This window comes from Bubalus kerabau, chromosome 11 (assembly GCF_029407905.1).
Source record: "Bubalus kerabau isolate K-KA32 ecotype Philippines breed swamp buffalo chromosome 11, PCC_UOA_SB_1v2, whole genome shotgun sequence".
Lineage (NCBI taxonomy): Eukaryota > Metazoa > Chordata > Mammalia > Artiodactyla > Bovidae > Bubalus > Bubalus kerabau.
Window position 1 is genome coordinate 81125231 of NC_073634.1, and position 22785 is coordinate 81148015.

The 22785-nt window shown below is 55.4% G+C and overlaps 1 protein-coding gene across 1 annotated transcript in view; it reads left to right on the forward strand.

Moving 5' to 3' along the window:
* The window catches only part of HS1BP3 (HCLS1 binding protein 3), a 37072-nt gene extending 17381 nt beyond the window's left edge, over window positions 1-19691 (forward strand). The window contains exons 5-7 of the mRNA XM_055540854.1: window positions 10006-10166; window positions 11477-11612; window positions 17385-19691. Of these exons, the coding sequence (XP_055396829.1) occupies window positions 10006-10166; window positions 11477-11612; window positions 17385-17658 (571 nt within the window). The 3' untranslated portion in view covers window positions 17659-19691. The remainder of the gene's footprint in view (window positions 1-10005; window positions 10167-11476; window positions 11613-17384) is intronic.
* Window positions 19692-22785: the final 3094 nt, after the last annotated feature.

A 22785-nucleotide genomic window follows, 5' to 3' on the forward strand; every position in this document is an offset into this window, starting at 1 on the left:
CTTTCTGCCATAAGGGTGGTGTCATCTACATATCTGTGATTACTGATATCTCCCGGCAATCCTAATTCCAGCTTGTGCTTCCTCCAGCCCAGTGTTTCTCATGATGTACTCTGCATATAAGTTAAATAAGCAGGGTGACAATATACAGCCTTGACGTACTCCTTTTCCTATTTTGAACCAGTCTGTTGTTCCATGTCCAGTTCTAACTGTTGCTTCCTGACCTGCACACAGGTTTCTCAAGAGGCAGGTCAGGTGGCCTGGTATTCCTATATCTTTCAGAATTTTCCACAGTTTATTGTGATCCACACAGTCAAAGGCTTTGGCATAGTCAATAAAGCAGAAATAAACGTTTTTCTGGAATTCTCTTGCTTTTTCAATGATCTAGTGGATGTTGGCAATTTGATCTCTGGTTCCTCTGCCTTTTCTAAAACCAGCTTGAACATCTGGAAGTTCACAGTTCACATATTGCTAAAGCCTGGCTTGGAGAATTTTGAGCATTACTTTACTAGCGTGTGAGATGACTGCAATTGTGCGGTAGTTTGAGCATTCTTTGGCATTGCCTTTCTTTGGGATTGGAATGAAATCTGACCTTTTCCAGTCCAGGCCACTGCTGAGTTTTCCAAATGTGCTGGCATATTGAGTGCAGCACTTTCACAGCATCATCTTTTAGGATTTGAAATAGCTCAACTGTAATTCTATCACCTCCACTAGCTTTGTTCATAGTGATGCTTTCTAAGGCCCACCTGACGTCACATTCCAGGATATCCGGCTCTAGGTGAGTGTGAGTGATTATCTGGGTCGTGAAGATCTTTTTTGTATAGTTCTGTGTATTCTTGGCACCTCTTCTTAATATCTTCTGCTTCTGTTAGGTCTGTACCATTTCTGTCCTTTATTGAGCCCATCTTTGCAGGAAATGTTCCCTTGGTATCTCTGATTTTCTTGAAGAGATCCCTAGTCTTTCCCATTCTGTTGTTTTCCTCTATTTCTTTGCATTGATCGCTGAAGAAGGCTTTCCTTTCTCTCCTTGCTATTCTTTGGAACTCTCCATTCAAATGGGTATATCTTTCCTTTTCTCCTTTGCTTTTCACTTCTCTTCTTTTCACAGCTATTTGTAAGGCCTCCTCAGAAATCCATTTTGCCTTTTTGCATTTCTTTTTCTTGGGGGTGGTCTTGCTCCCTGCCTCCTGTACAATGTCACGAACCTCATGTTGTATTAACAAAATGCGATTGTGTTAATATGCACCATTCCATAATTTGCTTTCTTTTTCAGCTAGGTCTTTCCGTATCAATAAATAGGCTTCTACCTTCCTAACTTGATGCTAGTGCATCAGACTGATATGCTGTAAATGGCATTGGGGACATTGTGGTGTTTTCTGTAGGTTTTTGCAGTTACAGGCAATGATGAACTTGTTTGTGTATGGAGTGTTTATTCTGTTGAGCTTTTCCCCCAGCTGCCTGCCCCAGAGCAAGGTCCCAAAAGCTTCTGTGGTGGGGATCTTGGTTGTGCCTGTCCAGTGAAGGGGTCTTTAGGGACTTAATTTCCCCTGTGTTGGGATGTCCTCTCTGCTTTTCCAAAGCCTACCCATCTGCAAGACCCGCTGCCTCCTCCTCTTCCCCCAGTGCTCAGGGAGCCCCCCTCCATGCTCCAGGTCCCTGAGGACTCTCAGCTTCCCGAAAGACAGGCTGGTTCCTGCATGAACACGCTGTCCTGAGACTGGGCTTCCCGCTGTCCGGACTTGTCCGCTCAGAAGATGGGGAGCAAGTACCCAGGCCCTGGGCCATGGCCTCGAGTGGTGAGGCTGGACATTTCTTTGGGATGTGAATCGTGTGTTTTGTCCTAATTATTTATCCAAATGTTGTTTTATCTTTCGTAAAATGACCCTATGCTTTTTAGCATAAAAATGTCTTGCTTCCTATATTTGGATGAAGTTTCTGCTCTGGGATGATTGTGTGGTTTTGAAAGCTTCTGGCACATTGCCAAGGTACCTCCAGATCTATTAACCAAGGTTTATTCATCCAACCACCCTCCCCTACCCCAACTTTATTAGGGGCTTCCCTGGTGGCTCAGATGGTAAAGAATCTGCCTGCAGTGCAGGAGACCTGGGTTCAATCCCTGGGTCAGGAAGATCCCCTCGAAAAGAGAAATGGCAACCCATTCTAGTATTCTTGCCTGGAGATTTCCGTGGACAGAGGAGCCTGATGGGCTACAGTCCAAGGGGTTGCAAGAGTCAGACATGACTGAATGACCAACACCACCAGCTTTATTGAGATGAAGTTGCCCTATGGCATTGTGTAAGGTTAAGGGATACAATGTTGATACACCTACAATGCGAAATGATCACCATGCTAAGGTCAGCTGACACCTATCACCTCACCTAACTATTAATACTATTTCCAAGATTTAGAAGTGAGACAGCCCCTAAGGACAGGAGCATGGCCACTTCTCCTTGGAGGCCTCTTTCTAAATAGTGCATTTGTCGCCCTTGGGCTTAGGGCCCTGTAGTATTCCAGCTCTGCCTAGGGTAGCGGAGCCCAGCTGGGAATTCTCCACCACCCTGGAGCTGGTTAGAAATGCAGATTCACAGGCCCCCCTGGAACTTGGGTGGAGCCTCAGAACCTGTGTTTTCACAAGCTCCTGACGTGCTCTGCAGGCAAAATCATGTCTGAGGGGCCCCCAGAACCGAGCCTAACAAAAGTCTTGGAGAAGCAGGAGGGCACGCAGCAGAGAGCAGCCCCGCCAGCCGCCAGGCTCTGCCGCCTTCAGAGGCTTCCAGGAGGCAGGCTCAGGGAGGCCTTCCTGTTACTCTGAGGCCCCGGTTTCCCTCTCTGGTCACCTGCTAGAGGTCCGTTCTTCCTGATCGCTGCTGGGGCTGTGGCCCAGGGCTGGTGGCGTCGCACTGTACCTCCACAGACAGCACTTACCCTTGCTCTGTCCTGGGACCAAACAGTGAGGGTGCAGGCGGCACGGTGGGCACCCTCGACTCACCCTAGAGCCATCACGGTGATTGCAGCAACAGCTGCCGTTGGGGTGACCACAGCACCCCCCACCCCCGCCCAGGCGTGCTGCACCAGCTGTGTTTCTCCATCCGCAGCAGTGCAGAGTCTGGCCTGAATGAACGCTGTCAGGGACAACACAGGAAACAGCGCCTTCCACTGCTTTCATTGAGTAGCAGACGCTTTGGTGCAAGAGAAATTGCGTACAGAACCCTGATGGATAAAAAAACACAGGGACTAGCATTGGCCCGGGTTGGGACAGGAGCTGCGGGCTCTGGATCTCTATCCCCTCAGCCTCGGCCCACCTCTCTGGTGGCCGTGGGCAGTTTTGCAGGAGGCCAGGGCCCCTGAGTGTGGTTTGAAAGCCACTTCACAAGCTGGAAAACCTAGAGTGTACAGTCAGTCTAGAGCAGGGTTGGAGGCTGACCGTCCTAGGTTCAAGTTCCAGCTCTGTCAGTGAGCAGCCGGTGGACACTGGGCGGGTTGCTGGACTTTCCAGAGCCTCCAGTTTCTCTCTTTGTAAATTAGAGGTGAAGTCCAGGCCTAGTGGCTGTAAAGATAAAATGGGATGAAATACGGGAAATTTCCTTTGTATGATATTATCACTACTTCAAGTTTCCTTTGCTCTGAAGAAGCCAGAAGCCTTTGGGTGTTTAAACAATTAAAATGAAAAAGGCAGCTTTTCCACTTCCTGTTGTTATGTAAATATCAGCCCTGGGAGTTGTGCTCACAAAGGCCTTCACCTCCCTATTTTTGTTGTTGTTGAGTCGCCAAGTCCTGTCCCACTCTTTGTGACCCCATGGACTGCAGCACGCCAGGCCTCCCTGTCCCTCACCATCTCCCAGAGTTTTCCCAAGTTGATATCCATTGAATCAGTGATGCCACCCAACCATCTCATCCTCTATCCCCCTCTTCTTCTGCCTTCAATCTTTCCCAGCACCAGGGTCTTCTTTTCCATTGAGTTGGCTCTTCATGTCAGGTGGCCACAGTATTGGAGCTTCAGCTTCAGCATCAGTCCTTCCAGTGTATATACAGGATTGATTTCCAGCATCTTTGTGGTTGCAATAGAGGAACCTTCCCAAAATTACGCAGTCTGGGGCACCATCCAGGCAGGAGCCTCGGCCTCCTGCCTACTGGCCAGGACTTACCCTGTCACCGCTTACTGAGCCCCAACCTGTGCTGGGTGCCAACTTCACCCGGTCCATTTCCTCTCCATGGTGGATGATGTGGGGGTGGCTATTCTCCACTGCGGGGAGTGCCAGCATCCACTAGTCATACCAGCATCTGGAGTGCTGTGGGGGGTGTTTGAATAAACAAAGACCACCCATATAAGAATCAGCAAAGGCTGTTTATTCATGGTGGGCCGTGGCAAGGGAGGAGTTCAGCCACCCTTTTATAGAGACTCATAGACAGGCGGGGAGTGGGAGAGATGACTGGTGGCAAACGGGAAGACTCAAGTCTGCCCTATTGGAGGCTGTTGACATGGGAAAACCAGAGGCCTAACCGGAAGTGGGGTGTCCTGTGCGATTGGTCATGTGAGCATATTTGGCTTTGTCGTGGGCCTAGAAAGCGAGAAGCAGGGTAAAGACTAGGAAAAGAAAGAAAGAAAGTGAAGTCTCTCAGTCGTGTTCCACTCTTTGTGACCCCCATGGACTATAGCCTACTAGGCTCCTCAGTCCATGGAATTTTCCAGGCAAGAGTACTGGAGAGGGTTGCCATTTCCTTCTCCAAGGGATCTTCCTGACCCAGGGATTGAACCCATGTCTCCTGCATTGCAGGGAGACGCTTTATCATCTGAGCCACCAGGGAAGCCCTAGGAAAGACTAGAGAAGACGGCAGCTATTAATCACCTGGCCACTGGGGTCACTCGCTGCGGAGGTTGGAGTGAGGCTTCCTGGGCCAGTTGCTGCAGGTTGGGGGCTGAGTTCTGTTTTGTATCTGGATTCAGTCTCTTAGGGCCATTGTGGGGATGACCAGCGAGGGGTGCTTTGCTTTCGAGCAATGGGGTGGCAGAGCCAGGGCGCCCTGGTTTCTTGGTGGTGCTGCTGCTGGGCCAGGTGAGGGACAGCGTTTGACCCCTGTGCAGAGAGAGAGAAATGGCATCCTCCATGAGTGAGAAGAGGGAGAGGTCTCTGAGGTCCTGGAGAGGCAGGCTGGGGCTGCTGAGAGGGTGACTCTGGGAAAACAGCAAATGATGGATGTCCAGGGTAGCCACGTGGTCTGGCCAGCTTACTTCTTCAGGCCCAGGGCGAAGTCTGCTGGGTTGAAACACAGTGTGAGCTAGACGTCCTCCTGTGATCATTGGCCTCCGGGGTCTATGCAAGATGGCAAGTGGACCTCGGATGCAAGATGGCAAGATGCAAGATGGCATCTGGGATCCACTTTGCAGTTTCTGGAGCATTCCTTATTCCCACCAGACAGATAAGGAAACATTCAGAGAATGAAATGACCAACCCGGGGTCACACACAGGTTCTGAATCCCTTCCCAGGGGTCCTTTCTCAGGAACGATCAGAGTCCCCCTCCGCCTCTCCTGGCCCTGACTTCCCCTCAGACCCTCCCCCTCCTCCCTCCATGTACCTGCCATCCAGCTGTTGGGCACTTGGACGTGCCAAGCCCTTCCCACCTCAGTGTTTTCACAGGGCTCTTGCCCATCCCTCTGTCCACTGTGTCCCTGAACCCCTGTCCCAGCGAGGCCCACGTTGGTGCACAGCATCAATGCCTTTCCTCCAGGATTTTCACAACTCCTCTGATCCAATCACCATGGAAGCCCATTGCCCAGGGCTGCTGAGGATAACATTGTCCTGGAATGAACTTCACAGGTTCATTTATCGGCACGCTGAGAATTTTCTCTAATTGAAAAAAACCCAAAAAACTAAATTTAAGATGAAAAGTGCCTTATTTTGAAGCAGGAAAGTTACATGCTTGGAAAAGAGGTCGATTTCTGTGTGTGGTTTAGCATCACCCTGACTTTGAAAGTTAACAGTCATGTTGTGTGTGAGCCTTTGCTTAGAAGTATCCGCCATCTTCCGTGTAGTCTAAGAGATGCCTCTGTTGCTCGATACCCACGGGTCCTGGGGCTCTTGGTCCCCCCAGGGGTCTACCACGGGGGCAGGTGCGCCCGGGAACAGTGACACAAGCCCCCTGGGTGGCCAGAGGGGAGGACGCAGTGGTGTCAATCACTGTCACGGGGTCGCCTGAGCCCCGTGGAGCAGGGCTGCTCCTCGGGCCGTCAGAGCTGTCAACCGCGGCACCTGCCGCCTCTCACTCAAGCTCAGGATGCAGCCTGGCCGGGACATCTGTCTTCAATCAGGCACACACGGCAGGAAAGCTGACATCTGTCCGTGTGCACACATGTGTACTGCAGGAGCACACTTCCACGTGCCTGTACCCATCCAGGGACTGCCCCAACCACCACCACGACCTCCCACAACCCTCCCAGGGTCAGGAGCTGCGATTCTGTCCACTGTGGACCCCTCTGTTTGATGCTCAGTTGCCCCATCCCTGGTAACAGGTCTGATCTACCCGCCTTCCTTTAGAGGAGAGAGAGGGTGGTGAGGGAAACCCTTTATGGCCAGTGACTGGCTCAGCAGAGCTGGGTAGTATGTCCTGTGGACAGATGGGTGGACGCAGGTGGAGCTGAGAGGGGAATGGAGGGCATGCCAGGACTGTGGCTCATGTGTGCAGCCCCAGTCTATGCTCACACGGCCTGGGAGCGAGGGGCAGGAACAGGCCTGGAGTCGGAGTGACACCTTATGTGAAACGCCCATCCTATCGTTGAATCGGAATTGAGCACCATCCTCACTTGTCCCGTCTACCCTCGGGTCACTTCGGCTGTCCGCATTTACCGGCCGTTTGCCTGCTGACGTTCTCCCTGCTTTTGTCTGCCCCGTTTGGGGCCTGATCATTTCTCCCGAGACCAGGAGCAGAGCTTCCACGGGGGACCCGATCGTGCCTGAGTCATACCTGCCGCAGCCTCTCCCAGACTGAGGGCCTCTCTGCCTGTGTCAGTCTTCTGCCCTCAGCCCCTGAGATCTCAGCTCACCCCTCCGCCACCTCCTCTCAGAAGCCCTCGGGCTGGGTTGACTCCTTCCTCTGGGCTCCGGCTGTCCAGTTGCCCCATGTGGCGATGACAGGTATATGTCTGTGACTCTGCTCGGCTCTGAGCTTCCAAGGACAGTGCCAGGTCTCATCACCCAGCACAGGTTCTTGCCCTTGGGAGGCACTTACTGAGCACTGGGCCATAGAAGGCACTCGGAGTGAAAGGATGAGCTCCCTATAGAAGGGCAAGGGGCTGCTGGAGAGACCAGCTGGGGTGGTGAGAGGAGGAGCCATGGAACAGAGGGTCTCTGTCTGCTGGCATCCCCTCTCTCTTCCCTTCCATTCCCCGCCTCCCTGGGGGACGAGGTAGAAATAAGTCTGAATTAGAGGTGTACTGTCACCTGTCCATCCACCTATCTGTTTGTCCGTGTGTCCATCCTTCCGCCACCCCTCCATTCATCCATCCCTTCCCCTAATATTTATTGAGCATCTCCTCTGTACCAGGCACACTACTGAGTGCCTAGGTACTGAGTCTGGGGCCAGCCAGGACAGGACCCCGGGGCTTTCACCCGTCAGAGCTCCGTATCTCTTCTTGTTCTTTGTCTCCTCCGGGATGGCCCGGGTGGAACGGGGTGGGGCTCAGATGGTGCCTGACAGAGCAGCCCCATGTGCCGTTAGAGTTGGCTTATTTCAATTCAAGACAACAGAAGATTAAAAAATGTCTCCAGGGAGAAAAACAAGAACAATTTGAGAGGAAAACTTACATAGCGGGAAAGCCAGGCCTCATTTGTGCTCTCCGAACCAGAAGTAGGTGCAGGAAGGGAAGTCATCACTGTCTCCGTGCGGCTTCTCCCGCGATAATCAATCATGCCTGTTTACTCTCTTCCTTTGTTCCTCAGACCCTCCTGCCTCTCTGTGCTCCCTCTGGTTTCTGGTCAGTGGGAAGCTCCCAGCCCTGGCCCCGGGTGCCCGTCTGCTGGGGAGGCTGCGAACGTGAGGCCTCAGAGCTGGTGGTTCAGAGTGAGATGGATCTGCGGATGGTGGCTGTGGAGTGGCCAGGCCCGACCCTGCCTCCTTGGGGGCTGCACCCCGGCTGGGGGGATGCCAGGGGATCTCCACACTTCACTGCTGCAGCCCCTGCTGAATCCAGGAGCAGGGCCAAGAAAAGGGCGGCGGCAATGGGTAATTGAGGGTCAGCCATGGGGCAAAGCCTGGTCCAGTGGCTCCTGAATACAGCTGGTCACTAGAGCCCACAGGGACACAAGCAGTGCCCAGGGCCTGCCGCTGGGGTTCTGACTCAGTGGGTCTCGGCTGGCTGTGACCGTCTCCAGCAGGCCTGCCCTGAAGGCCAGGGCCTCCCCGGTGCCCACTTCTCAGGGGTCATTCGTGCTGCCCTGGCTCTGCCTGGTCTGTGAAACAGAAGGGGAAAGCATCCCAGGAAGAGTAGGATACCCCGACTCCTTAAGGTGAGTGAGGAAGTAGAGATGAGGTTTCTGGAGGAGCCCAGGCCCCTTTCACCTCGCCTAGCATCACGGACAGGGCCGGCAGCTGGCCTCATGGCAGAGGCGTGGCCTGGGGCTGGAGCCTGTCTGCCTTGCGCCCGGGATGAAGAAAGAGCGGGGACTGGGTGCGGCTGGTGAGTCTCTGGCCCTACCTGCTGTGTGGCCTTGAGCAGACACCCAGCTTCTCTGAACCACTGTTTCTTCATCTACCCACAGAGACCTTCCCACTGGGGTCTCGGCCCTGAGTGTGGAGCTATGTGGGTCCTGCAGCCTCAAGCAGGTACGCGCCACCTTTCCCAGCTTCTCCCCATCTCCGCCAGGACCCCCAAATTCTCCCAGACATCTAAATCCAGACCATGGGAATGGCCGCCTCTGAACACCCTGCCTTCCAGCACCCAGGGCCGCCCCGCTGCTATTTTTATCTGCTGCTGGTTAATCTGTGCCCTTGTTTACCGTGCTATCAGCGCAGTTCAACTGCACAGTTATCACCAGCATGAGCTCAGACGGTGACCTCGGTCCAGGGGAACTGCCCTGCAGGCAGATTGGCCCATGGAAATCCCACTTCCAGTTAAAAGCTTATTTCTGTTCTTCGCAGGAACCTTAAAATGGCTAATTTAGGCATCACCAACAGGGACTGGATCATCTTGTTAAAATAAAACTGAGTTTGTTTATTTACTGGCGGAATAACTTCCAGTGACATATGTAGGTCTGCAGCTTTTGGGTCCCTGAAGGTTGACATGTCCACCCAAGCAGGAAGTAAAGCCCTCCCAGGGCCCAGAAACTTCCCTCGAGCCCCCTCCTGGTTTCCCGTGGCAGTGTCCAGCCCAGAGCAGGACCTTGGCCAGCTGATGAATGAGACATAAAGGGACCTGAGGGGTGCAGAGCCGATTGGGTTTTTGAGGAGCCAGAGGGGTTTCCTGAAGGAGGTGGGGGGAATGTTGCTCAGTGGGACTGAAATGTTTTCTAGAATGATAGAGGTTCCACCAAAGAGGTGGATTTTTGCGGGAAAAACGGAGCACTGACCAAGGCTGCCTTTTGTTCTCCCCTGGGCCCAGGCCCTAAGGTTGGTAGCCTCCTGTGTACTCAGCCCTGTGTCCGAGCGTCTGTGCAGTGACTCTGAGTTTGGCCCCAGGGAGTGCCGAGGTTGGGCGCCCCGCAAGGAGGCCATGTCCTTTGAGCTGTGACCCGTCCTGCTGGTCCTTCCAGGCTGGGAGTTGTCTGCAGCCGGTTGTGCGGTGCAGACGCCCACCTGATCTCTGCATGCATCTCCACCGCAGCCGTTCCCTGGGCACAGGGCTGTGCTGCTTCCACAGCAGCGTCTCAGCCTCTCGTTGTCAGGTTCTTGGCAAGGTCCTTCTTGACAAAAGCGCCAGCCTGCCCCGTGCCTGTGTGAGTCTGACCAGGGTGCCCCTCGGCTGGCAGGGCTCTCATGAGAGGGCCTTACCTCGAGTTCTGTCTGTGATTCTCCAGCTCCAAGAAGCCCAAGAAACGTCCCGAAGTGGCCGTGAAGCCAAAAGCCGCGCCCCGGCTCACCATCTTTGATGAGGAGGTTGATCCTGATGAGGGGCTCTTCGGCCCAGGCAGGAAGCCCTCTCCCCGGAGCCAGGCAGAGGACTCACCCCCCAGGGACCGTAAGTAGATCCCCAGGGTGTCCCTTCGCTCTCAGTGTCTCCCAGGTGACCCACCAACCTCTGTGAAGGGCGTCAGGCCCACCACACACGAGCAGGATGCCAGTCTTGATACGATACAGACTCAGCTGGTGGGAATTTTCTGCTGGAGAAATCTAGTCTGGCACCTTGTGTCCCCACAGCCTGGAACATTCCGGGGCTGTATGTTTATGCTAGTCATCCCTCGGAAGCAAAGGGTAGTTTTCTTTGTTGCTTTGAAAAGTGTGGGTTGTGACTGGTGTGAAAGTATCTTTGTTACCTCCATAGCCAGATGTGGGCACCAGATAGAGAGGGGGTGCTGGGGCTCTGCGTGGCTTGGATTGTAACAGGAGACTCCGTGTCTCCCCTGCAGAGACCCCATGAGAGGGTCCAGTGTGGAGCTGGAGCTGGGAAGGCCTGGCACTTCTGCACTCAGCCCTGGGTCTGACCTGTCTCCCCAGCTCCCAGGTCTGCATCCAGGGCAGGGAATTGATGTCACCTATTAATTCAGTTGGTACCAGGCACCCGCTGAGGGCCAGGCTCTGTGCGGGGGCCCAAGAACATCTGGAAGAGGGAGACGCAGTCCCGGCCTCGGCGTCTCTCATGGGATAGACAGGACATCTCCTGACCATTATGGGGTGGCCTGGGCCTGTAACAGGTCCGAGCAGAATGTCAGTGCCTGTGGGGACCCCCAGGCTGAGGGGCTTCTCGGGTAAGGGATGGATAGAGGAACTGTATCCCAAGGGGTTAGCGGAGTTTGCCACAGCTTCTGACAAAGCCGATTCCAGGCAAAGAGGCTGCAGTTGCTTGTCACAAAGGGCAGCGTTGAGCATTGAGACTGGGAGGGGATGGGGAGCAGACCTCGACTTCCAGAGCTGGTGGTTGGGACTCAGTGAGTGCTTGTAGGAAGACAGGGCCAAGCCCTGGGGGCTGAGCTAAGAGATGGAGGGGTGCTTGGGGAGCCGGGGGCAGTGAGCTGAGGAGTCAGGTTCTTCCTCAAAGCAGTGGGGAGGCCATGAGGACTTGAAGCCAGGGAGGTGCCTCCACGTGGCTTTTGGCCCAGTGTGCAGGGAGGTAGGGTCGGGGCTAGGCACACAGGTGCACCAGGCCCCCATAAGTGCCTGGTTCTTCTACACTCTGCCTTGCAGACTGAAGGGACAACTTTACTCCCTTTCTCTCGGCTGGGCCAGGAGTTTGGGCCAGATAGTCTCCACCCTGCACCCCCCAGGCAGCCGAGGACAGGCTAGCACAGGCTAGCACGTCCTCTGACCACTCTGCCACTCCCTTCTCTGCAGCCCTGAAGCTGTTTGACGATCCTGACCTCGGTGGAGCTGTCCCCCTGGGTGACCCCTTACTGCTGCCAGCTGCCCCCCAAAGTGGAGGAGCCACACCCCGTGAAGGCCACAGGGAGGCCTCCGAGGAGCTGTTCAGGTACCACTTGTCTCCAGTGATGCTTCCCCAGATCGGGGTGTGCACCATGGAACCACAGACTCTTCCCCGGGTGGTAGCACTTTAGCATCCTTGGGCTCCGAGGGAGGAAATCCTGACCCATCAAAGGTGGGAGCCCAGGACTTCCCTGGTGGCCCAGTGGCTAAGACTCCAAGCTCCCAATGCAAGGAACCCAGGTTTGTTCCCTGGTTAGACAGCTAGATCTCACATGCTGCAGCTAAGACCTGTTGCAGCAAAATGAATAAATAATTTTTTTTAAAAGGTGGGAGCCTGTGGGTGAGAGCTGATTGATCAGGAGGCAGTGAAGGGGATTCAGTGAAAAGGCTGGAGGGAGGGGTCAAGGAAGTGTTAGCCACTCAGCAAGTTCTAGAAAGAACTTCATTTATGCAAGCAGTTTATACAAAAAATAATTAAATTATGTAATTCCAAGAGCAAGTATAACTGGCATAAATAGGTTTGAAAACAAAAATGACTCGTGGTTGCATACAGCTCACCCGCAGGGAACAAAGTCCTGATGTTCTGGACAGCAGCAGGGGCCCATCAACAGATTTTACAGCGGGGAAAGTGTTAGTCACTCAGTCATGTCTAACTCTGCGACCCCATGGACTGTAGCCTGCCAGGCTCCTCTGTCCATGGGATTCTCCAGGCAGGAATACTGGAGTGGGTTGCCATTTCCTTCTCCGGGGGATCTTACAGAAGGGAGAATGAGACTTAATCTGTTACAGGGAGGTTGACTGACAAAATGTGCAAGACTGTTTGCCACAGGGTACATACTGTGCCTCAGACGAGTTTGCCAGGCTCTTTACGTGTTATCTTATTTAATCCTCATAAGAGCATCCTCTTCCCACCCCCATCCCCCACCCCCCATGTAGGTGCTATTATCTCCTTTTTACAGAAAATGGGGGGTGGGAGAGGTAACTGGCCCAAGGCCATAGGTCCCAAGTAACAGGATGCAGACCTGGGTCAGCCTGCCTGAGTCCGGTCCTCCCACCTTGCCGGAACCCTGAGTGCTCAGAGGAGGAGAGGCTGGCAGACCGCCTCCCACCTTGGGCCTGGCAGGCTCTTCCTGGGCTCGTGGGGCTGCCTTCTCAGCACCCTCGGCACCGTGCGTCTCTGCCTCTCATCATCATGTCATCCACGTCCCCGGGATGCAGACTGAGCCTGGCGATTACAGGACGCTGAGCCATCTCTTTCCAGGAACAGTTACGTGGCGCCGGCCTGAGGTCCTTGGAGACTGTCATCTACACCCTCGTTAGCAGCCATGGGCTGTTAGCCCCCCTGAGTGCCTGCGGGGCCTGAGTCACCGCGACGGCTCCTTGTCATTACACGTCCCTGAGGCCCCTGGCAGCTGTTCGCTCTCATCCTTGCGTCCTCGCCGCTGAAGTCCTGGAAGCGGTCCTCCCTGGAAGAAGCTGGGACTGTTGTTCTGCATTTCGGGTGACTCTGAGGCCCAGGGAAGGTCAGCCCCGGGAGCCGCTGCTGTCCTGAGGACGCAGCGTGTCCCAGAGGGGCGGAGCCAGTGGGACCTTTGGGCCTCGTTTGTATCAATATTAAATCCATTACACATACATCCCAGTGTGACCTCAGTACAAACACACACACAGACACATACCCCAGGGCGACCTCAGCATACAGACACGCATACACAGACACACATACATCCCAGTGTGACCTCAGTACAAACACACACACAGACACATACCCCAGGGCGACCTCAGCATACAGACACGCATACACAGACACACATACATCCCAGTGTGACCTCAGTACAAACACACACACAGACACATACCCCAGGGCGACCTCAGCACACAGACACGCATATACAGACACACATACATCCCAGTGTGACCTCAGCGTGCACACACACACACACACACTGCAGTGTGACCTCAGTACACAGACACAGACAGACACATACTGCAGTGCGACCTCAGCACACAGACACACAGACACACATACATCCCAGTGTGACCTCAGCACAAACACACACACACACATACCACAGTGCGACCTCAGCACACAGACACAGACACACATCCCCGTGTGACCTCAGTGTACATGCACACACACACACACACATTCACACATACCCCAGTACGACCTCAGCCTGCACAAACACACACACAGACACACACAGACATACCACAGTGAGACCTCAGCACACGGATGCACACACACTTTCAGACCCGCATCCTGCAGAACGCTGGGTTGGGGGTGTTGAAAGGTATCACCTTCAAAGGCTTTCTGTGGCCAGAGGGCTGGGGCAACACCAGGACTAAGCAGGACTTTCTGCACCTGTACTGTGTGGGCACACGTGGCTCAAGGGGAAGACCACGTGACATTTCACGTTCCAGTTGGTCCCTGAGACCCTCTCGTGAGTAACGCCTCCTACATCCCCCAGGCCACTCTGGGAGTCACTGCTTTAGAGAATGTGAGTCCCATGGCCCTGCCTTCACTCTGTCAGACATCTGGTAAAGAAGGAATTACCCTCTTGAGAGCAGGAACCATATTTTGTTTTTCTTTGTGTGCATCCTGGGACTCTCCAGGTGGTGATCAGGTGTCTTTATGATGAACTTTCTCATATTCTTTCATTCTCCAATGCTTTCCTCACCCATTCATTCCACAGCTGGCATCAGCCCTCCCAAGCAGCATTGGTGGGGGGAGCATTTGAACAGGGTTTGGAGTCTGAGACGCCCCCATTCCTTCTTGCCATGGGGCCCCAGCTTTGGTCTTCAGTCGAGCTCTTTCCTCTGCAGGGATTTAGGGAGGAGGAGTGGGCCAGGGGTCTTCAGACCTCTCTCCAGCCCCTCAGTGGTTGGTCTCACGCCTTCAGGGCCTGAAAGAGAGGGGAGCTGAACCTTGCATCAGTGGGAGCTGTTTCTAGCCATGACTCCGGGAACCCAGGCTTCCCTGGTGGCTCAGTGGTAAAGAAACTGTCTGCAGTGAGGGAGACCTGGGTTCAGTCCTTGGGTCAGGAAGATCCCCTGGAGAAGGAAATGGCAACCCACTCCAGTATTCTTGCCTGGAAAATCCCATGGACAGAGGAACCTGGTTGGTTACAGTCCATGGGGTCACAAAGAGTTGGACACGACTGAGCGATTAACACTTTCACTTTCAGGGAGCCCAGTTGGAAATGGGGTGCTTGGTGAGGGGTGCTGGGTGGCCACGTGGATCCTCAGTGCAGCTGCCCCATCTCCCAACTCAGCAAATCCAGCTTCTGGCTAGGTATAGAGCATCACTGCTATGCCAGGGAGTGTAAATCCTGAATTCTCATGCAAGCTTTTAGCTTCCACTCTGTTTCCCTGTTTGAAGGTAGTTCAGCCCCTCAAAGATTTTCCTGGGCACCCAGCCTCCAGTGGAGGATGCGGGATGAGCCAACACCTGTCCAGGGGAGCTTGAGAAAGGGCAGGCACTTGGAGAGAGCCGGGACAGCTGAGCTGAGCTCGCCAGGAGCAACCTGTCTGCCAGTAATACCTTTAGGGATTGCCTGGAAGTACTCCTTCAAGGCCTGGCGTGGGCTGGTCACTCTGGGTCTGAGGGACCCCTTTTTGCTCACTCTCTGCCCTCCATAGGAAGCTCTGCACTCTCCTGGTGGGTCTGTGACCCATCACGGGAGGTTGACCCGGGAAATGGGCAGGTGACAGCTCCTTCAGTAGCTGGTACCTGGCAGGCAGCCCCTCCCAGGAAGGGCACCTCCACCCTCGTGCAGGCCTCTGCCAGGCCCTGTGTAGCCAGGAGTTGTTCTGACCAGAGGCCCTGCCCCTCTGCTCCTGCCTTTACTCAGCCCAGCCGGTGTCAGAGCTGGATGTGGTTCACAGATGGGGAGATGAAGGGCCAGGCATGGGGGAGTGGCAGGATGAGGAAGGGAACTGCACTCTGCCTGCTGGACTGTGTGTCTTGCATGTGGAATGACAGCCCCGTGGGGGTGATGCTGCCTGTTCTCATTTGGCAGATGGGGAACCAAAGCTTGGAGAGGCCATGTGGCCTGTGTGAGGCCCCCTGGTCTTCTGCCTTCAGTGCCTGCGCCCTCCCTCCCTCGTCCCCAGCTGGCTGTGGGCCCCCGGCCGGGCCATTCGTCTTTCTGTGCCCCTGGTTTTCACATCTGCAAAATGGAGCTAATATCTGCTACCAGACAGCGTCTCGTGATTGTTGTTGTTCAGTTGCTGAGTCGTATTTGATTCTTTGCTGCCCTTGTGGACTGCAGCAAGGCCAGCTCCCCATCCTTCACCATCTCCCAGAGTTGGCTCAGATTCCTGTCCATTGAGTCATCTAACCATTGATGATATTGATGCTATCTAACCATCAGATAAGTTATGACCAACCTAGACAGCATATTAAAAAGCAGAGACATTACTTTGCCAACAAAGGTCTGTCTAGTCAAGGCTATGGTTTTTCCAGTGGTCATGTATGGATGTGAGAGTTGGACTGTGAAGAAAGCTGAGCGCCGAAGAATTGATGCTTTTGAACTGTGGTGTTGGAGAAGACTCTTGAGAGTCCCTTGGACTGCAAGGAGGTCCAGCCAGTCCATCCTAAAGGAGATCAGTCCTGGGTGTTCATTGGAATTACTGATGCTAAAGCTGAAACCCCAATACTTTGGCCACCTCATGCGAAGAGTTGACTCATTGGAAAAGACCCTGATGCTGGGAGGGATTGGGGGCAGGAGGAGAAGGGGACGACAGAGGATGAGATGGCTGGATGGCATCACCGACTCAATGGACATGAGTTTGAGTAGACTCTGGGAGTTGGTGATAGACAGGGAGGCCTGGCGTGCTGCGATTCATGGGGTCACAAAGAGTCGGACACGACTGAGCGACTGAACTGAACAGAACCATATCATCCACTGCTGCCCTCTTCTCCTTTTGCCTGCAATCTTTCCCAGCATCAGGGTCTTTAATTACTAGATGAATTAATGGGTGGGAGATGGCTGGGATATATGGTAGCACTGACAGCAGGCGTTCCCTTGGACAGAGTGCAGAGCAGGGTGACTTTCTTTCCTGCCATTCAGGACTTGGGCTGGTCCCGTGTGACTGTCACCCTGCCTTGACCTTCAGTCCCACTCACCAATGGGCTGTCCGGTCCAGGGCGTGGCCAGCTCCCCCACTTTGGGGTTGGGGGTGGGGGCCTGTCCAGCACACAGGTGGCCCACCAGGCGACACCGTGGGCAGGCAGACCCCACCCCACCACTGCTCAGAGCCCCTCATTCATTCTTTCTCTGGCCGAACTTGGGTCTGGATGAGAGCTCAGCTCCTGACGTCAGCCCTCCTGGTTCAACCTGGGGCCCATCACATGCTGTCACCTCAGGCAGGTGGCTCAGCTTCCTGGGACTTGAGCATCCACCTCTGCCGGGCCAAGATGGGGCTGAACGTCCCCAGGGGTTGTCAGGGGATGAAACAAGCTCCTTGGCCCAGAGCAGGAGCTCGGAATGTGGCAGCTGTTAACTTCTTGAGGGGCTGAAGGAAAAGTCACCTGAGGAAGCTGGCTCATCTAGGGTGAGGGTCCCCTGAGAAGCCATTCTGCAGAGGATGCTGAGGGGCCGGCTCTCTTTATTCCAGGCTGCGGGGCTGCACGGAAGGAGAGGCCTGCCCTTCCGTTCCTCCCCAGGGATGGGGCAAGCGGGAGGGCCAGGCTGGCAGGGTGGGTATGTAGCAGGAGGGAGTGGGCACAGTGCCCTGCAGGGCCCTGCAGTGGCCGGGGAACCTTGTTCGTATTGTAGCAGGCTCTGCCCAAGGACTTCTCCCTCCGCTTCTCTAGAGTTGAAGAGGACTTGGACCAGATTCTGAACCTGGGGGCTGAGCCCAAACCCCAGCCCAAGCCCCGGCCCAAGTCCAAGCCTCCAGTGGCCGCCAAGCCAGCGCTGCCCAGGAAGCCAGCCATGCCCCCCAGAGCGGGTCCACCTGAGGCTGCGGCCACACAGCAGCGGAAGCAGCAGCAGCAGCAGCAGATCCAAGCCATGGATGAGATGGACATCTTGCAGTACATCCAGGACCACGACACGCCTGGCCAGACTGCCCCCAGCCTCTTCTGACCACCCCCCAGCCCCCAGGCTGTTCCTGGGCCAGCAGACCCTCTCCCGTGGAGGGGTGCCTGGTGAGGGGCAGGCTTGGCCCTGCAGGGCCGGAACCAACCTATTCTCAAGGGAGGGAGGGTGGAAGCCCAGGTCAGATGACCCCTGTACTGCCTTCTTCCTTGTTCTCAGGGCCTGTGGGGTCATAGAACCCTGCACAATGCAGAGAGCAAGGTCACCAGAGGAACTGGAGCCTTGGTTGTCTCAGCCGCGTGGATGGGAGGGGGCGACATGTGGAGAGGCTTGTTCACCAGGAGCCCAAACCCCCAGGATGTCGTGGGACTGTGGTGGAGGGCAGGGAGGCTCCACTAAGGGCAGGGAAACTTTTCTGCCCACTCGTGCCCACTGAGTCTGGCAGCCCTAGCACAGGAGGGAGGTGCCCTGGCCAACTTGGGGTTGGGGTAGGAGTCTGCACGCCAAGGCACCTGCAGTTTCCTGTCAGCACAGCCCCTGGAGGCCCGCAGGCCCTGGGAAGGTCCCCAGGAGAGCGATGCTGAGTCGGGGCCTGGAAGGGCCTGGCTGGGATGGCTGGCCCTAAGCCACCTCTGCTTACCAATGCGCTGAGCAGGATGCCTTCCTTCCCGTGTGCCAAAGCTCAAGGGAGACGTCAGGCCCGGCCCTGCCCTGACCCCGGGATATGGATGGCCTGACAAAGCTCTCCGTCTCCTCCCCCTTCCTTTCCTAGGGCAGCCCTGGCCAGACCACGGCCTTCTTGGGCCTCTGGCCATAGGACCAGTGTCCACCATCGCGGCTTCAAGCAGAGTGGGCCCCACGTCCTCCAGGTCCACCTGCAGCCCAGTTGCCCCTCCCTTTCACGGCAGGCCTGGGCTGGCTGCTCTCGGGCTGCTCTTGAAGGCTCCCTCTGTCTGGCGGTGGATTTGTCTGTCAGGCCTCCCCCCATCCTTGGAGCCTGGACTTGCTCGCTTGCCTTCCACCCGTGGGAGCCCCCTTCCAAGAAGCAGGAGCCCTGGGCCCTGCAGAACCAGTCAGTGCCTTAGACTTCTCCCCGAGACCCATGCCCCAGCATAGGGGTCAGGGCATGCTGCGGCACTCAGGAAATCTTCCGTGAATGAGTGATGTTTAATGGAGGAAAGAATGCCTTTTTTGATACATTCTTCCCATTCAGAGTTAGTTTTTAAGGAAACACAGGTTTTTAAGGAAATGCAACCATTGTCGTCCCTGGGGTTGTGCTGCTTGACAAGAGGATTGGAAAGTGGGGCTTGGGGCTAGGACCCCAGGCCCTTCCTGATCAGGACCAACAGCCAACCCTGAGGGAGTCCCCCCACCGACCAGGGCTGGTGTTAGAGTCTCTGTCTGTAGCACCCACTGCCCTGTGCCAGGACCCACAGGCAAGTGGGAGCCCTCAATCTGTCCTGCATCTCATGCACCCTTGTGAAAAGGCCATCGGCTCCCCCTATGTGTGCCAGAGTGAGAAGAAACAGGTGGCTCTGGGGGCCCCCTCTCCCTGCCTTACCTTGTCCTGAGGGTGCTCTCCCCAGGGACCCCCAGCACATGCCACCCCTCTTCCCTCTCACCGCCAGGCCTTCACAGCCCCATCCCTCAAGCACAGGTGGACACCCCCACCCTGCCCTGGGGTCTGCACTTGTCTGACTGCAGGAGGGCCCCCAAAGGAAGGCACAGTGCTGGGTGAGGGGTTGCCTCGGGCTCTTTCCCCTCCCTGTTCTCTCCTCTGGGCCCGTCCCACCCTGGCTCCCTCCCATCCACTGCGCCCCGCCCCCATGTGACATAGGAACAGAGGGTGTTGCTGGCAGGAGCCCGGTGCGGTGAGCGCTGAGTGGGGGTCACAGGCAGAACCCACCACTCTGGGGTGGCTTCGTCCACTGTGAGCCTGGCCCTGGAGGACCCAGGTGGCCTGCCACTGGGACCCCCTCAGCAGAAATGCGTGCCTCAGGATATGGATGCTCTGTGACCTACCAGCCAACCCAGGACCCGGTCATCCAATAAAAAGTCCGTGTCAGGGCTCATCCTCTGTTTGTCAGTGGCGATCTTTTCTGTGCCCAGAAGGAGGACCACGTGGGGGCTGTCGTTACAACAGTGGGCTCAACAAGGGGAGCTTCCCCAGAAGGACCTGGGGTATGTTGAGGCTTCCAGGCTGCTGCTGGACAGGGAGGGGGCAGGCAGAGTGAGGATTCCCATGTATAAACGTAGGCAGAGGGGCCAGAGCCCCAGGCCAGGTGGGGTCATCAGTCAGTAACTGCTCAGCTAACACTGGCTTGGAAAGAGGACTTTTCCCTTCTCCAGACCTCATACCCCTCTTCTCAGTGTGGGGACTGGTCTGGGCTTGACCAGGCTGTTCTGAGGCGCTTTTGGCTCTGACACCAGACAGCCCTGCCAAATACACATATTCCTCCGTATCCAGACCTGCCCTGGACTCTGCTCTCCTCCCGGAGTCAGATTGTAACATGCCATTTCCTGCCTGGGATCCAGAGGTTCTGAGCAGACAGCCCTCTGGAGACCTAGAAATGGGTCCCTGGGAGCCCGGGAGCTCCAGGCAGGGCAGTCCATGAGCCCGCCTGGACTCCCCCCACTACTTAGCTTTGGATCTTGCAGCTAAGCTTCGAGTAGGGATTTCGTGGTTCCAAGGGACCAGCAGAGGGGCTGTTCTGAGAAGGAACGCAGAGCCCATGAGCCTGCAGTGGAGAGCTCACCATAGAAGGAAAGGGAACACCATGGAGGGCAGCGTTTAGAAGCCGTGTGAGCCCTGTGGACAGGACGTACCGGCTGCTGTGGGGGCTCCCCGCTCCTGTCCCCCATTGTTCCTCTCAGGAAGCCAGGAACTCCGGCCTGTTCTCCTGGAAAGTCCCCATCGTAATGCCTGACCCCGCCGGACTGGGAGTCAAGCTCCACGGGGGCACGACAGACTCCCGTAACACTCCGGAGCCCACCTCCTTGTGCCTTGGGGCGGCCCCGAGGCTTGAGCTCTCCCACGAGACTCAGAGGAGCCAGCAGAAGTCCAGGTGCCTCTCAGGGCTCCGTGGCCCTCGTGCCCAACGGCCAGCTTGGTGGTGTTGATACACTCCGTGCGGTGGCTTCAACCTTTGGTGTTAGGCTTTGTCTCCAGGGAAACCTCGTGTGAAAGTCACGCTCAGCTCTCCAGTTCACCAGCTGTCCAGCGGAGCATCACCTGTGGACAAGAGAAAGGAAGCAGAACTGCCTTCTGGCCAGTGGCCCTGGCTGGACAACAGGCGCCTCCCAGCACTGCTGCGTCTCTGGGCTGACGGCCGCCCAGAGCAGGCGTGGTCAACGCTCAGAGCCCCCTTGAGTGATTGACCTCTTAGTGTTATGGATGGTGCCGTTCAGTGCAAACTCTGATCACTCCAAATCCTTCCCTGAGGCCTCACAGTTGGGGGCAGCTGACCAAAAGGCCAGGCTTCACGGGCCTGGAGGGATTTACGTTCAGCACAGCTATATGACGTCCCCTCGCCACACAGTGCTCAGTGAAGAGACTTCCTTGGGCCAGGTAGACTGTAACAAACGTCCTGTTTGTGTCTGGTCACTCCAGTTCATCCCAGAGGGCCCCCTGCCCAGGACGAGATGGGTATAGTGGACATGAAAGGCTGAGGTTGTGTGGTCAGAGGCACTGACAAGCCTCAGCTCAGCCTTGCCTCCAGCCTCAGGCACTGACGTGGACATCCAGACATCTTGCTGTGCATTCTGTGGCAAAGTGGACCCAGGTGTACAACCTGGTGCGTACACCATGGAGCACAGTGCTCATGCCTCTGCCGGCTGGCCTCTGGTTCTGGTTTAACACAGCTCTGGCCACCAGTGACAGTCAAGGGGCTTCATTTCTCAGGTCGCACTCAGGGTAGAGCCGCATTTCTGGAGCGGGGATTAATGTGCTCAGCACATAGCCTCGGTAAGCAAGAATTCCTGGTGACAACTTTCAGAGGTGCCGATGCTTCTTAGCTAATTCAGCAAATATTCGTAGCAGCAGCCTCCAAATTCCTTTTTAAGGAAAGCTGTGTTAGCTTTCTCCAGCGCAGCTAGCCAGCCACATCTGTTTCTTCACATGCCAAGTGTCATCCAAAAACACTAAGCATTTAATGGCACCTACTGTGTGCAGGCACTATGGCCTGGGGCACCTGGGGAATCAGGTGGGTTGAGGGACAGGGGAGATGCAGGTCAGCCCTTCCAATCTAGAAGCTCCCCATCGTGTTGGGCACCAGTCAGTTTGGTGAATAAGCAAATGCAGGGAGCGAGAAAAGTGCACGAAACGCTGCAGCACGAAGCAGAAGGAGGCAAAGACTGTGTAGACCTTGGTGCTCCAGGGACACAGGGTAAGAGAGATCAGGGCAGCCCAGCCAGAGAACGTTTCCTGCAGTTCCTGTTCCAGGCACGATGGAGGATGCAAAAATGAGAAAACATGAGCCATCAAAGCCAAATCCACCATGAGCCACATTGAGCTGGAGGTTCTGTTCTGTTCTCTGGGCCACCTGCCCAAACAGCAGACACAACTGCAACTCACTTCCTCCCATGCAGCCCTCTTTGCCTGCCCCCCACCCGCTGCTGGTCCAGCACATACAGTTTTACATGCCACATGACCCCAGTCCTTGGTCACTGTGTTTGTTTCCTAGGGTGGCGGTGGCAAGTACCACAAAGTGGGTGGGTTTAAACAGCAGCAATTTATTTCCTCTCAGTTCTGGAGGCCAGAAGTCTAAAATCAAGATGTTGGCAGGGCTGTGCTATCTAGGGAGAATCCTTCCTTGCTTCTTCCAGCTTCTGGAGGTTGCTGGCAATCCTTGGCTTGTGGCTACATCATTGCAGTCTCTGTCTTCACATGGCCTCCTCCCCGTGTGTCTCTGTCTTCACATCGTGGTCTCCTCCGCATCCTTTCTGTGTCTGAATTTTCCCTGTTCTTATAAGTCAGTCAGTCACTGGATCAGGGCCACCAAATCCAGCATCACCTCATTTCCCCTTAGTTACCTCTACAAATCCCCCATTTCCAAATAAGTTCGCATTCACAAGGTTCCGTGTGGACAGCAGTTTTAAGGGGAACACTCTTCCACCCATTTCAGTCCCAAATGGTCTGGTACCTTTCAGGAGGCTGAATTACCTGAGTGCAGAAGT